Below are 17,294 nucleotides of genomic sequence, written 5' to 3' on the forward strand. Positions count from 1 at the left end.
ACCTGTACCGATCAACAAAACAACAATATTATAGCATTCCAGAAACACACTGTTAGTGTAAGAGAACATGTGCTAGTGTAAGAGAGACAAGTCTATAAAAGTCTTTTAAGTGCACTACTGTGTAAGATAAAAAGAAAAGAGAATAATATATATCCTCCCATATTGAGAGATCCTTGCAGATTCAGGCAAACCTTTTGACAAAGAGAAAAAAGTTGTTTACTAGTCTAACCAGCATATCAACTAAGACTGCAAAACAGGGCTAAACATTATAATATAACATGACAGCAGCCAAAATGAAAACTAAAATACAGCAGCACTCAAATCATAAAACAAAGCCTATAAAGAGATATCCCAACTATCTCACGTGCTTCATTTGTCAGTCGTTCATACACCAATTTACCATTATCTACTAGAGTTCTACAGCTTCATCTTTCGTATTCAATTAAAGAAAACAATGGCATCGAAAAAAAGTTAGGACAACCAAAATTATTGACAATCCAACATTCTTTCACCAACACAATATTTATCAGTACCTGTTCTTGACATCTTTTGTGGCCTATAGCAATAGAAAGAGTCTCTCAAATGAAAAACAGAACAACACATTAAAAAAAAACCAATTAACAATTAACAAAATTAAAGCAAATGAAGCAGCGAACTGAATTACAAAATTTAATTTACCTTTTTCCAAGACTCAAACGGATGAATTTATACCAAAATCAAGGAAAATTCGAAACCTGAAACTCAGAAAAAACCAAATTCAGATATATATAGAAAGGAAAAAAAATCACTTCTCCAAGTCATGCATATACAACCTTGCTATTTTGGGGTTGGACTCAGATATTTGTGAGAGTTGGAGAGTTTGTAGATGAGAGAAAGGAAGTGAGGGTTTGGGTAAAAAGAGATAGAATCAAAGACAGAGAGACTAAGAGAGAGAGAGAGAGAGAGAGAGAGAGAGAGAGAGAGAGAGATGACGAGAGGGAGTGTTGAGATTGCTGGCTAATCTTCGAGCGAAAGAGGAAGAGAGGCCGAAAGAGATAGAACCAGAGACAGAGAGACATAGGGAGACAGTGCGAGAGAGAGGCGATTGAGAGTGGGTGTGGGAATTTTAGGGTTTGGGTAACAGTAAAGCGCTAAATTAGAATTTTCGTGGAAAAAAAAAAGCGCCATAGGAAAACAAAATTGGGCAGAAATTGGCAACAAATAAAAAAGGAAGAAAAAGGATAGGTGGCGCCTGTGAGAAGTTGCCACTTGTCCATAAATTTGGTTTAATGTAAATTTTATATGATTTCACTCCTAAAAATCATAATAAATACATTAAAAATCCAAAAAATTCACCGAAAATTCCTACGAAGTTCTAGTGACATTCTCCTCATCCTAAAGCTTGGAAAATATTATTTTTACTTATAAAAATTCAAAATGACAACCAAAACTCAAATTAGATTGTAAGCAAACCAAACACTAGTTAATATTTGATAACCTAATGCTCTTGCTTCTTTGATCCAATTACTTTGAACTCAATTATGTGGAATCATAATTTTAGACTTCTAAAATTAAAGGATTTGTCATAAGGAGTGTGTATCTTTGTTCGTTGTATTTTTCAAATTTTTATTTAATCTGTTATGAATTTTTTAAGATAAACAACAAAAAAGTAAGAAAAATGACATGTGGAGCTGTGGTATGATGACACATATCACCAACAGAAAAAGCACCTGTAAGAAGTTGCGACTTGTCACTCAATTAAGTTTAATATGGATTTTATATGATTTCACACCTATAAATCATAATAAATACATTAAAAATTTGAAAAATCCATTGAAAATTCATATGAACTCCTAGTGACATTCTTTTCGTCCTAAAGCTTTGAAAATATTACTTTTACTTATAAAATTTCAAAGTGACAACAAAAACTTTAATTAGTTTGTAAACACACCAAACGCTAATTAACGTTTGATAAGCTAACACTCTTGCTTCTTTGATCCCTCAATTATGTAGAATCATGATTTTAGACCTTTAAAATCGAAGGATTTGTTGTAAGGAATGCATAGGTTTTTTCGGTGTATTTTTCTTATTTTTTATTTAATTTGTTATAAATTTTTTAAGATAATCATTTTCGACGGCTGCTAATTCCCCTTGTAAAATAGAAATATTATTACCGACAACCCTGTGTTGCCCTCGAAAATAGTTATATTATTTCGACAAAAGCGAATATGCCCTCAGAAACAAGCACAACTATTACCGATGAGGATGTGTTTGGTCGTAAATATAACAGCATCACCGAGCGGACATATTTCTTCTCGGAAATAGTCAAACAATGACGACGAGATGAGAATCCCCTCGAAAATAATCATCTTATTTCCGACAAACATAATTTTTGTCGTTAATAAAGTTGGCGCCAAGTTTTCCCGCCAAATAAATTACATTTCCGACGACCATAGAGACTTTTTTCGAGGGTCGTTCCTTTGTTGGAAATAAATTCCAGTTCCATGACATATTTCCAACGGACAACATTTTTTCGTCGGAAAAAACACTTTTACTGAGGGAATTTGGGAGCCCTCGGAAAAATTTGGTCGGTAATGAACCGTTTTTTTGTAGTGATCCTTAGATTAGCATGACCAGCAACTCCAAGGGCTCACGAATTAGGATTCCCCTAAGCAAATGACGACTTTGAGCCCTCCATCTGGAAGTTCAGAATGTCATCTTCCAACCACATGTCGTTTGGGCCAATCCAAGGTCAAAGGAAAAAATTAAGGCCGAAATAAATTGCGCAGACAAAATTCCTCCTAAGCACGGTTCAATGTTTAGTGGGCAGAAGACTCCATATACTTCCAATTAGGCTCCATTTTGGATATGTTGTATTTGAGACCCCTTGGGCCAACTTTACTCGAGAATGTCTCCTCATTTGAGCTATGTAGATTGCTGAAATAAGGCATGCAATGTGACCTACGAAACTAGACTAACAAGGGAGTGTAGCTCGTATTGGATTTGTCTTTAAGCTCCTCTTCCATTCATCCAAATCAGGTTTTAACGTGCTTGAATTGCATGAATTATGTTTTCTTGCTCTATTGATCTACAAAACATACAAAGAGAAGTAAATGACTCAGAATTCTAAGTAAAAAGACTAAGTAAATAAGACATGTATATGTATGAAATTATGAACTTAACAGTATATGATTGATTTAACGAGGAAAAACCCATTTGAGTTTTTGGCTACTAGCATATGGCCACCTCCATATCAAACCGAATTATAGTGGCCGCACGGGCATTTTGATCACCTATATAAACTATTTAGAAAAATTCTTCCTTGATGGCCGCACGCATATGGCCGCTTGCATTTGCGTTAAAACAAATATACATATATTAAAGTCAATGGGATTCGAAGAGAAAGCCACCGACTTCTTGGTAAGGAAGTCCTAGTCCGCCGAAAGACTATGAAGCTGCCGAAAGTAAGCTTTCAGCTGCTAGCAACGCTATATCCGCTTGAAGAAAAAATTAGAACGGCTGGGTTAGGTCCTTGTACTGGCGGCGACAACTTCAGGGACCATGTTGTGTTTCTTCGATCGAGGCCGAGTTTGGATGGCCTTCACACAACAAAAGCAATTTTGAATTACTTTTTCTCGCTACAATTTGAGGTGGAGCCCTTGCAACGGTAAGTACAATTAAAATCCCGACACCATGATATTACCTTGCAATCGGGATGAAGCGGTAGATGATCAGTGAGGCGTTTTGGATTTGTCCCAATTGAGGAGTAAAGACTCTCGAATGGAGAAATCAAAGACTCTGGGAGAGTTTACACATCCTGATAGTGTTCCCCCAAAATGTGAATATGTCTTAACACACCCTAAAGAGAAGTGTGTGGCCGCAGGTTAAGCTTTCAGAGAAGTCAAGTGGGTTGACCCCAAAACACATTCATTCACCTATTTATTGTGAGAAACCTGACACATTGAACATTACATGTGGCGTGTTACACATTGAACATGACATGTGGACGTGGTGAACATAACATGTAGTGTGTTACACATTGAATATGACGTGTATATAGTCCCACATCGCTTGCGTAAGAAATGTGAAATTTCTTATATATTCACGCATGGGTGTCCCTACGAAGTTGAAGGCCCTAGGTAAATTTTAAATTTATTTCGCAAATCCCTATTCTTTATATGCATAGAATTAATAAAAGAGAAGAAAAAAACCATCATATTGAATTTTGTATGGTGGCCATTGTGGCTATCTAACTCCTACCATGCATTGTGCTGGAAACCTGTTTATATGGTGGCCAGTTAGTGTGTGTGAGTCGACATTGTTTGTCCATGAAGATGTAAGGGTGGATTACGACATTGTTTGGCCTACTTAAAATCACTCTCAAAGTGATTCGCAAATAATAACCTCATATTGTTATGATAATAAAAAAAAAAAGATAAACAACTAACTAATTAGACTAATAATTTATTTTATAATAAAAAGATGAACTCCTAGTGCTTTGGTTTTTTATTTATTTAAAATTTTAAGTTGAATAATGAAAGTTCTGCAGTAAAAAAAATGCTTGACTTCTTCCCAATTTAGGTGCCGTGCGGTACTAGCCAACGACTGGACGGTGTTATTATACGAACTACTCTTGTCCTTTTGCATTTATTAGTAATATGTACTCGTTTAAACATTAGCAGCAGAAAGATCTAAGGTGAGAAAAATGTAAATGCAAATCCCGTTTAATTGCTCTTTAAGCTTCTTTAAATACCCGGCCTCGATCCTCCTTAAGCACTTCACCAACAAGAAACTAAACCAAACCTCTCTCTCTCTCTCTCTCTCTCTCTCTCTCTCTGAAATAGAATTCCTAGCTATATGGCTTCTTCTACCTCGCTACATGAATATAGTTATAGTAATGAATCAGCTGATATTAGAACAGCAGTACTGGAGGTTGAAACAGTAGGCCATAATGATCCACTGCCTAGAACTACAACTGTAACTAGGTCAGGGCCGGGTGCTGCTCGAAACCGAAACCTGAACGAAAACTATCCAAAGTTAGAAGAGGGTGTTTTCTTGACGTGGGAGGATTTGTGGGTGACTGTGGTTTCTAAGGCAAAGAATGAAAATGGTAGCAGATCAAGATCAATCCTCCAAGGTGTAACTGGTTATGCCAGGCCTGGGGAGCTCTTGGCTATAATGGGTCCTTCTGGCTGTGGCAAGTCTACTCTTCTTGATGCTTTAGGAGGTAACAATTCATACCCTCTTACTTAATAATTAGTTAGCAAAATTTTGGTTTTCACCGACATGATGAGTCCTCATATAATCTAATATGAAAATATGAATAGATTGACTAAGACTCGAATCTGGGCTTTGTACTAAGGGATATGCTATAAAAAACCAGCACAACCAAATACACTTATGTGTCAATGTGTTGCACGCTAGAATATATATAATTTTTATAATATTAATATATATAATACAAAATAAAAAAAATTCAGGGATCTTGTGCGGTGGTGCCACTTGTACCATGCCAGGCCGCCCTTGATATGCATGGGCGGAACTAGCAACAAGGCTACCATGGGCTCTAGCCCAGGTAGCCTTTAAAAAATATTAAATGTATTTTTATGTGATTTCACTCTATAAAAGATTAGTAGTCCACCTAAATGTAGCCTAATAACACCTTGTCGACTCAACCTATAGGCCTATAATCATCTTATATTTAATTTGTTTGCTCAGCTAAAGGTACCTTCAATAGAGATGTCAAATAATACGTATCAAAATTGGATTTGATGGCTGATAATTGTAGTCAATAGAGTTATGAACTAGCAAATCGAACCTGAGTGCACTTTGGGGGAGAGGGGGAGAGTTGGCCCACTTTTCTTGTGGTGTCACCCTATGTGTGTGGTTTATATGATGTATACTTTTATTTCTAGAAAAATATAGAAATTGTAAGTATACAAATAAAATAAAAAGAACATTAGATTTTAAATTAATAATTTTAGCTAGCCCGTTAAAAAATTCCTAATTCCATCCTTGATATGGATTTGCTACTAGAATGTGCCTGCTTATAGAAATGGAGAGAGAGAGAGAGAGAGAGAGAGAGAGAGGAGACGTCCCGGTATGTGACTGTAGAATTATCCTGTGATTGTATGCCTATTTGTGTTCTCCTCACGTGGTGATTGGTGACGTGAAAGAGAATGCCAGCCAATCACAAAAAAAGTGTACCTCCGTGAAAGATCTCGCCATCTATTGTTAGAAAGATTTCGCTATCTATTTACTTTTTGAAGCAGAGGACGACTTCTACTATCATAAAACGTGTACAAAATTACAAATCATGTGTACTGTAGTTACTGAATAATTTAGAATAAAACAAAATAGGAATATAAGTTGTTTTATTTGTCCAATAATAGCTAGAAAAAACAACCTAGTGGAGATATTTTCTGTGCAGGGTTGAGATCTCATGAACCACAATTGTTACAAATAAAAATAAAAATAACCGAAATTCAATTTATATACAGATGTGTGGTTACTAAATTAAAGACACTATGGGACCATTTAATTTATATACAGATGTGTGGTCTAATTTTAAGTAGGGGTTTTTTGGAGAATAGACGTGAGGCTACAGATCAGATACGCTAAGGGTTTTTTGGTTTTTTTTTAAATATTAATTTTTCACTTTTGTTTGTTTAAAAGGATTATTGAAAAGATAATATATTTAAAAAAAAATACACATGTCAATATTCATTAATTGACATGGCATCACACATCGGCTGCCACATAAGATTGTCAGCTAATGTTGTCAATTTTGTGTGTCTAAATAGCATTACTCTTTAATTATATGTAGTGTGGATTAACCCCAAGCACAGGTCTAATTTTAAGTCATGTGCTCATGATACTGCAGGGAGATTGAGTTCAAACACAAGGAAAACAGGGAAGATCTTAATCAATGGGCAAAAACAAGCACTGGCATATGGAACTTCGGTAGGAAGATCAAGAACTATATATCACAATGCTTTTCTCTTTTGGCTTAATGAAGATATAAATACGAGTAATTTATAAAGCTTTCAATATCTCTTTTCATAATTTAAATATCATCAACACAGGCATATGTGACACAAGATGATACTTTGATCACAACTTTAACGGTCAGCGAAGCCGTATACTACTCGGCTCAGTTGCAATTGCCGGACTCCATGTCCAAGGCAGAGAAGAAAGAGAGAGCAGAAATCACAATAAGAGAGATGGGTTTGCAAGATGCCATGAACACAAGGATTGGAGGGTGGGGATCTAAAGGCCTCAGTGGTGGGCAAAAGAGGAGAGTCAGCATTTGCATTGAGCTTCTTACACGCCCAAATCTTCTCTTCCTCGACGAACCAACAAGTGGCCTTGACAGTGCAGCGTCTTATTATGTCATGAGCAGAATTGCAAACCTGGATAAAACTGATGGAATTCCAAGGACTGTAATTACATCCATCCATCAACCTAGCTCTGAAGTCTTCCAACTTTTCGACAATCTTTGCCTTCTGTCCGCCGGAAGAACTGTCTATTTTGGCCCTGCTTCTGCAGCAAATCAAGTGACTAGCTTAAGTTCCCTAGCTTACTATTTCTAAATTTGGATCCGGAGCTGTAGGGTTAACTGCTGTTATTTTCAATTGATTGCAGTTTTTCTCCTTATGTGGTTTCCCTTGCCCAACTCTCCAAAATCCATCAGATCACTTCCTTAAGACTATAAACAAAGATTTTGAGCAGGTAAGCCTTTGTTTTTTTTTTTTGGTAAAGTCCTAGTCGTATTTGATTGCAACTTTTCTCTTTATGTGGTAATGAAGAGTGCTCAAGCAAGCACTCATTATAATGACTCGTTTGAGCCCATCCAAAATGTAATCTCATGATCCAAACTGTTCATTTTTTAGGACATTGAACAAGGCATGGTTGGACGCACACCCACAGAAGTAGCGATTGATACTCTAATAAAGTCCTATAAAGAATCTGAAAGTTATCAGCAAGTTCAAGGACAAGTAGCTGAACTATGTAAGCAGGTATAGGCTAGTAATCAGATTCATATATAGCTCCAATTATTTATATAACATGCAACACTATCCTTTCAAACGGTAGTTGATTCCCAGGATCATGGGAGGGCCCAAAATCTATGACTAACATAAATTTATATGAAATTTAGGATTTCGGTGAAGAATTGGAGAAGAGAAGCCATGCTGGCTTTCTTACACAATCTTTCGTACTTACAAGAAGATCCTTCATGAACATGTATCGAGATCGAGGCTACTACTGGTTGCGCCTGGCTATCTACATTACCATTGCATTAGGCTTGGGCACTGTCTATCAAGATCTTGGACATAGTTATGAATCAATTCAGGTGATTTGTTTTGTACATAAGATGCTTATGTTGCAACAATTTAGTCTGGACGAAACATTTATGCAACAATCAACCTGATCATTTCTCCATCTAATTCACAATATAACATGTTATATATCATTACACTCTCAATTTTAGCCATTGATCATTAGGAGTACTTCTGTGTGCGTATTACGTAATATGTGGTTCATATTGACAGTTTTCTAAACCTAACTTGCTCGACAAGAGAACACTACATAGGAAATTGTTCGAGAGCTGTCTTATAGTGTTGAATATATTGATATAAAACTTAATAGATTTCTAATTTTCCAGGCAAGAAGCTCGCTGATCATGTTTGTATCTTCATTTCTAACTTTTATGGCTATCGGTGGATTCCCCTCTTTTGTGGAAGATATGAAGGTAAACTAATTTGGAATAGGGTTGGATATATACGCTAAGTTTTGCACTTCTATATAGTTTACATCATAAGTGCCATATATAATAATGTTGCTAAATATAGGTTTTCTCTTGTAAACTCAGGTATTTGAACGAGAAAGATTAAACGGGCACTATGGTGTTTCTGCATTCGTTTTTGCCAACACATTTTCCTCTGTGCCTTTCTTGATATTGATTTCAGTGATTCCTGCCGCCATAACTTATTACGTCGCTGGACTTCACAAAGGATTTGAACACTTCTTCTACTTTGCTTGTGTGTTATTTGCTTGCATGATGCTGGTTGAGAGCCTGATGATGATAGTTGCTAGCATTGTGCCCAACTTCCTCATGGGAATAATCGCCGGTGCTGGAATTCAAGGGCTTATGATTATGTGTGGCGGTTTCTTCCAACTACCAAACGATATTCCCAAGCCTCTGTGGAAGTTCCCATTGTACTACATTGCGTTCCACAAGTATGCATACCAAGGACTGTTTAAAAATGAATTCATAGGCACAACATTTCCTAGCAGTGATCAAGGAGGAAAAACATCCAGTCTCAGTGGGGAACATATTCTGAGAGATAAATGGCAAGTCGAAATGGGTTACTCTAAGTGGGTTGATCTTGCAATCTTGGTAGGGATGATTCTTCTGTATCGAGTTTTGTTCTTGGTTATTATCAAGGCCACAGAGAAAGTGAAGACTATTGGTACAACTCTTTTGGCAATGCCTCTCAATAAGCGAAGCATGCAAATATTGGTCAATCCGTCCTCTACGCCTGTGCATGGAGGGAATCTGTAGTGGTAGTAGCATAATACAAATGGTATTGTTGGTATTATAAATTAAGCATGAAGATAGGTATTTCTAGCAGTATTGGAATGGAATAGGAAGTATGTGTGCAATAAAGTTGAAGTTGTACTATATATCCAGTATCTAGTGAGTATTTTTTATTTTCTAGTTATGAGAATAATATAATTAATGTTGATCAGAAAGGATATTTGGATGCATTGCATGTCCCAAGTTACATGAAATCAGAGAATTTTGGAAGTGTGGGGAATGAATCTCTCCGACGGCTAGAAAGACCTTTGTTCCCGGAAACTAAAGAGAAAGAGGAGAGAGAAACAAGGAGGAGAGACATAAATGGTTGAGAGGTTTTGATTGATAGTAAAAACAAAAAAATTAAAATCCATTAAAGGCATATTTGTCATTCTTGACGTAGAGAGTCCACGAGGCATCTCCTGAGTTGAGGTGCGAATATGTGATTCCACAAGCAGTTGTTTGAGTATTCTGCATGGGGAATATTTGTGGGTTAATTCCTCAGTCTTCGATCTTTCTTCTCTCTTGACTTCGATTCCTGCGAAATAAATATGAGTAAATGGACCACACCTGAGGGGTGTTGGTCAAAGGTCTTCCAATGCCTAAGTTAGTTTAATTGAATCTTGATAAAGATACAACAATAGCTAAAATAGATGGAATTTTCCCAGGGGGTGTTGGCCTGGTGGCCTTAGCCATGAGAGAGAGAGAGAGAGAGAGTGTGTGTGTGTGTGTGTGTGTGATTTCTCTAGGGTTTTTGGAATTAGGGAGGAATTTAGAATTACCTTGAAAGTCTTGTGTAGCCATGTATTTATAGTTTCCTTGTGTGCTAGGGTTTTTTTGGAGAATAATCTTTATTTGGTTTAGTAATCCCCAAAAAGATGACAGGAATTACTCCAAGAGATTTGGTAGAAATTGGTTCCTTGATTTAGGGAGATATTTGTTTACACCCTAATCAACCGAGTATACCCAATATCAAAACAACTTGCACCAAGGCAGACACGTCAGCTTCCGAGTAGAAGAAATACCCCAAAGGGACACACAAACAAACCCTTAGAAAGTGAGTGACATCATCACCTTCTAACCGGCCGAAGAAAGACACTCTTCTGAAGCGGCAACCACATGCCGAAGCTTTCGGCTGCCGAACCTAATTTCCATGGACATGTGTCACCTCTGCAGCAGTTTGCACAAGGTCCCACATCGAAACTTTGTGCAAAACTCCCATTTTCATTTCCCTATAAATAGGGAACAATGCCCAAGTAAAAGAGGTAACTATTTTCCCATATTTACTGTTACTTTGCCAAAATTACCACTTATAGCTGACTTAAGCATCGGAGAGCCTTCGATAGGCACTACATCGGTGTCCGAAGCTTGATGACCGCTTCTTCCCCATTGTCTTCTGCAAGTTCTCTGAACACTGAAGATTCACATCTTCTCGCATGCTAAAGATCCAATACTCCTCTACCTAAGTTGACCTTCCCAAAAAGAGCATCAACAATATTCCTATCTTACATTGAAGATAATTACCCTAATTCCACTTGTCACCTTCTTATTGGCCGGCGAAATATGTGTTCTCACAAATGCACCTTATCTTCTACATGATGCTTGTGAGGCATTGAGGAGATGAGAAATATTTATCGGGCTCTCCAACTGCATTTAGGCTTTCTTCTTTGAGTTGGGTTCCTAATTGGAGTAGGCCTTTGAATTCTTCTTGGAGTCGGGCTCCCAATGAGAATAGGCTTGTGATTCACCCTTGACCTAGGATCCCTAACCTTTATAAATACAAAGCTTCTGTTCACTCCTTTTCAAATTGAAAACTTGTTATCCTCTACTTTCTAGCCTATGAGAGAGATCTTGGAGGATTGTACTGCTTGTCAAGGAAATGAGTTTGTTGTGCATACCAAGGTAGGTTGAACCTTTTTTTTTTTTTTCCTTTCATTTTTTCTTCGCGGCGAGGACCAATGGGTAGGCATGGTTGGTTGTCGTCATGATCTGACGCTGCTGCCAACGGTGGTCGTCGGATATGGATACACTTTTTTGCTCATGGCGAGGACCAGCTTGGTGGGCTAGCTAGTAGTTGGTGTAAAGTGGAGGCTGGAATGATCGGATGGTGGCGTGTGGCTACGCTTCTTCTTCTTTTTCTTTTCTTTTTCTACCTAGCGCGTCCCAAGCCTGGTTGCTTTGGATCGCACCTTTTGCTGCAGCTTTGGCAGCTAGGTCGTATTCTAAGCCCAACCATGAGCTTTGGTGGCCGTCGCCGGGTGGTGGCTATTACCGTGGTGGTTGCCAGTTGTTGTTGGCGGAGGTTGCGACTGTCATTTTTTATTTCTTTTATTTTTTTATTTTTTTTTTGCAGGAGCTATGCCGCACCGTGACCTATTGGACAAGTTGCCGCTCGGCTCGGGCGAAGGGCTGCAAATTGGTTCAACACAGCTTCTTACAAATTTGATTTGTTTCCTTTGCAAATTAGCGCGCAAACATTTTCACAAAACCTTTATCTTTTGCCAAATATGTTTTTCTTCGCGAAAAGCTTACAGTGTGCTCTCCCCCTTTCAACTTGAAGGAGGCTAAAGGCAATAACTAGTTATTACTTTGTTAAATTAGTTATATTTTATGTTTACTAATATATTCTCAGTTGTAATTAGTTATGACAACTCAACATAGATGGTATGTATATGTATAAAAAGGCCTTTGTAACAATTTATTCTTTAAGAAGAATTACACTTCCTTTAAAGACGACTTTTTGGGTTGCATGATTGGTCCGTTTTCCATTATTAATTTCTTGGCCAAAAGTCATTTTTTGTTCTTGTAGTTTGGCACTTTAACCATTTTTGACCCTTTAGTTTCAATTTCGTCAATTTTGCCATTATAGTTTCGTATTTGTAACAATTCAAGGACATATTAATATTCTTGTTAATTTTTTCAACAATGCAAGGGGCAATTTTGTCAACCCAAAACCCTTGAGCGTAAAAACTTGTTTGAAATTCTTCTCATTTCATATTAGGACTCGAAATTCAACCACTAATCCCAATTTTTGAAGAACTCTAAACCCAAATGACCAATTTCAAGCCCTAATATGAAATTAGGGGAGTTTTAGACGAGCTTTTATGCTCAAGAATTTTGGATTGACGAAATTGCCCCTTGCATCCTCAAAGAAATAAATAGAAATACTCATTTGTCCTTGAATTGCTACAAATATGAAACTACAGGGACAAAAAGTGACTTTTAGCCTAATTTCTTTTGTCTTCGTTTGAATTTTTTTTAAATGTGGGTTTGGCTTGTTTTGAGTTTTAGCTATATTTTGCTATGTTTGGTTGTATTCAAAAAGTTAATGACTTTTAAAAAGCTTATTAAATGAATGACTTTTTCATATTTTTAAGGCTAATTGTTAAGAGCAAAAGTCTTGCCATTTTACTAGTGACTTTTATCAATTCTATGAAAGTATTTAAGAATTTGTCAATTCTGTTGACGCAGAAAAATGGTTTAATACTTTCCCGCGTAACTTAGTGATTAGATCTCTTCGGTATATGATGTCCTCGGTAAGGTGTGCGATCTGTAAGATAACAAACACACGGTAAATCCTAGGGCACCGGTGTGGTACCGGCCGAAGGCTCTCCGATGCTTTAGTAAGTACGAATTTAGTAAGTTTGAACTACAGATCAATAGGCGTATGCCGTCCTGATTGATTACCTTCAAGCCGGGATGGGTGTCCTCTTTATAGGCCTTGGGAGGTGTGCAATTTGTCTAGAGTTTCGATGTGGGACTCGGGCGTCTTGTGAGGCTGCCACGCGTCGAGGGGCGAGGTTGCTAATGTTACGATCGGCGTGTTTGTTGCCGAAGAGGTGCCAAGGCACACCCGCCCCTAGTTTAGCCACGCGCTCGATATTCATTGGCTGTTCATTTTGGTATAAACAGAGTCCCCAAGTCCCCTTGTGAGAGTCCTCGGAAGGGGATTTGAAGTCGTCTTCGGGAGGAACCACGGCCCTACCGCTCGGTAACTCGATCTTTGGGAAGGGGCTGACCTTGTTCCTTCCGCATCATCGATTCAGAGGCCGACGCGGGTCGCGTCGGTGGCCGAGCCGACCGGGTGAAGGGACATCTGAGCGCTTCGACTTCCTCGCCTCGCATGCCATCCGCTTCCCATAGGATGAGCGACACGTGGCGGAAGTAATGATGGTGCGCGCGCATTATTGCGCCGTTTGGTTTTTCAAGGAGTACCGTTGTCAAACTCCCCTATAAATAGGGATGACCCGGTGGTGAATTCACTTTGCATCCAAAGTGAGAAGTGAGAGCTCTATCCGAGGCGATTTCCGACGAGTGCTAACGGCAACCAGCGATTTCCGACGAGATTTAACGGTACCAGCGATTTTCGATCGCCAACGCGGTAGGAAGGGCGATCCGTGTTGAGCGATCAGGCAATCCGCGTCCATCTCCGAAGCTAAGCAAAGGTACCGTTCGGTAGCCCTACTTTTCCGTCTTTACATACCCTAAGAGTTTACGTCCTTCCTTGGTTTGAACTAGACTAGCCATAGGGTTCCATTCGGTAGTCTAGTCGCCATAGGTGGTGATGTAGGGGTCGGTAGGGTAGCATCCGGCATGAGCCTTAGTTTCCCTTTTGCCTGTTTTTGTAGATGTCCGATAGCGAGTCATTCTCCGAGCGCGAGCCCAATGCGTTCGATGAGGAGTCATCGGACGGTCTCTTTGACTCCGGACGTGAAGCGGCAGGCTGATGAGGAGGGAGTGATACCGATGTCGAGATACTCGGCGAAAGGCCCAGCCACCCCATACATGGCATCGGGAAGGGGCTTATGACCGCTCCGCATACCGTTGTTCATCATATAGCGACGGTCGCCACGTGGGGCTTGGCGCCTGGGTGGCGGCGGTGGTCACCGACCAGAGGCCTCCACCTCCGGCCGTGGTGAGGCGGTCGTCGAACCATCCAACCGGCCGAGTATCCGTAGTCTACCCCGCAATCCTAGGTGCCGATGGGGTTCGAAGGAGCTTGTCTTCGGCGTGGATTATCTCGAGCCTAACGTAATCACCGGGAGATTGCGAAATTTCGGCGGAGTACTTCATTCTCGATTCGGTAGGTATGAGGATTTCGAGTCCTACTGAATCTCTACACCGGGCGGCGAAATCGTCTTTTTACGACGTGCTTTCGCAAGGGATGAGGCTTCCTCGCAACCCGCCGTTCGAGGATCCCGGCGCAAATAGGCTACGCCCCGGCCGTTCAATCCCAACCGGGTGGTGCCGATGGGGTAGTCACCTTCGGCATGGTGGAGAGGAGAACCTTCAGACGAGCAATTCTCCCACCGCATGTGACGGTCGGGCGTGCCGATCACGGGCTGAGTCGGGCCAATTGCCCGAAGGCTACCGAGCCGCCACTTCGCCAATGCCGCCCGACCTCACGAAGACGTGGAGGAAACGGCGGGTGCTTTTGTCCGTGATTGGGAGTCGCCCTCGACAGCCCGTCCGCTTCACATCCCGACTACGCCCAAATGGCCGGTAGGCTATTCTACCATTCGAGGTCTTGCAGTGTCTTGCTTTCCTTCTTTTAATGCCGATCCCGCTTGTTTTTGTGCAGGCAAGTTGAAGGCGAGCGCCACACAAAGGAGATCCAGAGATTGAAAGGGTTAGGTCAAGGTTCTGCCGTTGAGAGGTGTACCAAGTTTCTCTTCACCGCCAATCTCATCAAGGCCCGACTTGTCAACCCCGCCGAGAGTAAGTATACTTTCCTTTTTTGACACCAAAATGTACATCGACGAATCACCGACTCCTTTTGCAAGGATCAAGAGAGGAAGGCGCCGAGGCAAAGAGGATGAATGAGTCCTCGAAGAGACGCCTCATGCTCGGCATGCGGGGAAGAAGAAGAAGACCGAACGGCACCGGCGCCTTGGAGGTGTGGACCCGACGACGTGACACTCAACGAGCGCCGCGCGGATGCATGCCGAGTCGGCGCGCCGCCGCCGGTCCGTCCCGGCCGAAGTTCCGCCTACGGAGGGCAACTCCTCTAAAGCCGCAGGCAAGAGGCCATTTACGGTGGACCTCAATGCCGACCCCGCCCAAAACGCGGTCGACAAACCGAGCTGCCGCCATCTTCTCTGCCAAGACGGCGAGGCGCCTTGGAAGCCGCATTCGCTCGCCCTTCAAGACGGTGCGGTTTAGAACCATATGATCCTCGGTTCACAAATGGAGCTGTCCGAGATTGAAGACCGCCAAGAAGCTACGCCGGAGGAGGTCGGCCGCGCCTTCCGTCCAAGCCTCGGTAAGTGCCTCGCTTTTAGCATTTCCCGCTCATTTCCGCCTCCTTCTAACGCTTTCATTTGCTATGCGCATCGATGGACATGTGGCTCGCGTTAAGCAAGCCATTAATGCCACCGAGAAGGCGAAGAAGGCATATGAAGACGGCAGAGCAAAGGTTCTTGCGGCCATCCAAGCCAGCGAACTTGGCCAAGGCGATACGGCGCGAACGGCAGTAAGGTTTATCGCCAAGCTTGGCGAGATGTCGGCAGCTTTGGAGTCGGCGCAATGATGGCGAAGGAGGCTCGAGTCGGGAGGCGGTCCAGTGGCTTTCGAGGAGTCCGAGCGACTGGGCTTCCGAGATCTAGGCTGCCGACGGAGGCGATCCAGGCTACCGTCGGTCTACTAAGTTTTCTACCTTGTCGGACAAGGAGGTAGGCTCGGTCCACACCTCCCGAAGCGCCGCCGCTTCTTCTTCTTCCCACATGCCGAGTCGGCGCGCCGCCGCCGGCCGGTCCGCCCCCACCGAGTTCCGCCTACGGAGGGCAACTCTCTAAAGCTGCAGCAAGAGGCCATTTACGGTGGACTCGATGCCGACCCGCTCCAAAACGCGGTCGACAAAGCCTCGCCGCCATCTTCTCTGCCAAGACGCGATGAGGCGCTTACTCGCCTCGCCTTCAAGACGGTGCAGTGAACCATATGATCCTCGGTTCACAAATGGAGCTGTCCGAGATTGAAGACCGCCAAGAAGCTACTGGAGGAGGCGGCGCGCCCGCCTCTCAAGCCTCGTGCCTCATCGCTTAGCATTTCGCCGCTCATTTCCGCCTCCTTCTAACGCCATTTGCTATGCAGCATCGATGGACATGTGGCTCTGCGTTAAGCAAGCCATTAATGCGAAGAAGGCATATGAAGACGGCAGAGCAAAGGTTGCCGGCCGGCAAGGCCATCCAAGCCCAGGCGAACTTGGCCGGACATGCGCCGAACGGCAGGTTTATCAAGCCAAGCTTGGCGAGATGTCGGCACTTTGGAGTCGGCGCAATGATGGCGAAGGAGGCTCGAGTCGAAGGAGGCGGTCCGTGGCTGAGGAGTCCGAGCGACTGTGGCTTCCGAGATCTAGGCCCCGTACGGGAGGCGATCCAAGGCTACCGTCGGTCTACTAAGTTTTCTACCTTGGACAAGGAGGTAGGCTCGGAAATGGCGGACCTTCTCTACCGTTTCAAGCGGTACAACCCCGGGAAGAAGCTCAACCTCAATTTCATTGCCGATCCCCTTCCGAAGGCATAACCGAAGAGATGGTCGAGGAGTACGAGGGGGAGGACATGACAGAGGAGGTTCTAGCTGATCCCGAGGGGGTGCTGAGGCCGATAGTCTTGCCCAGGTGCCGATGAAATTGCCGCTGATAGAGGATTCCGAAGGAGCTGCTTTTGTTTCCGATTTTTTTTTTTTTATCTCTCTAAACTTAATGCCGAGGGCATTTTTTTTAAGTATTTAATTTAAT

At 41.8% G+C, this 17,294-nt stretch overlaps 1 protein-coding gene across 2 annotated transcripts; it reads left to right on the forward strand.

The window, feature by feature from the left end:
* The first annotated feature begins 4,671 nt into the window (after window positions 1-4,671).
* LOC148916431 (ABC transporter G family member 1-like) lies at window positions 4,672-9,750 on the forward strand. 2 transcript variants are annotated; one of them, XM_089054014.1, is made up of 8 exons: window positions 4,672-5,206; window positions 6,863-6,942; window positions 7,065-7,535; window positions 7,624-7,710; window positions 7,872-7,997; window positions 8,138-8,332; window positions 8,645-8,731; window positions 8,852-9,750. In XM_089054014.1, the coding sequence occupies exons 1-8, from the start codon at window positions 4,837-4,839 to the stop codon at window positions 9,542-9,544; spliced, it is 2,109 nt and encodes a 702-aa protein (XP_088910140.1). In that variant the 5' UTR covers window positions 4,672-4,836; the 3' UTR covers window positions 9,545-9,750. The 2 variants fall into 2 exon arrangements, with proteins under 2 accessions (XP_088910140.1, XP_088910141.1); XM_089054015.1 differs by lacking the exon at window positions 4,672-5,206 and adding an exon at window positions 6,492-6,538 and having other exon boundaries at window positions 6,828-6,942.
* Window positions 9,751-17,294: the final 7,544 nt, after the last annotated feature.

Source organism: Prunus mume, linkage group LG6 (assembly GCF_029339155.1).
Source record: "Prunus mume cultivar Tortuosa linkage group LG6, ASM2933915v1, whole genome shotgun sequence".
Lineage (NCBI taxonomy): Eukaryota > Viridiplantae > Streptophyta > Magnoliopsida > Rosales > Rosaceae > Prunus > Prunus mume.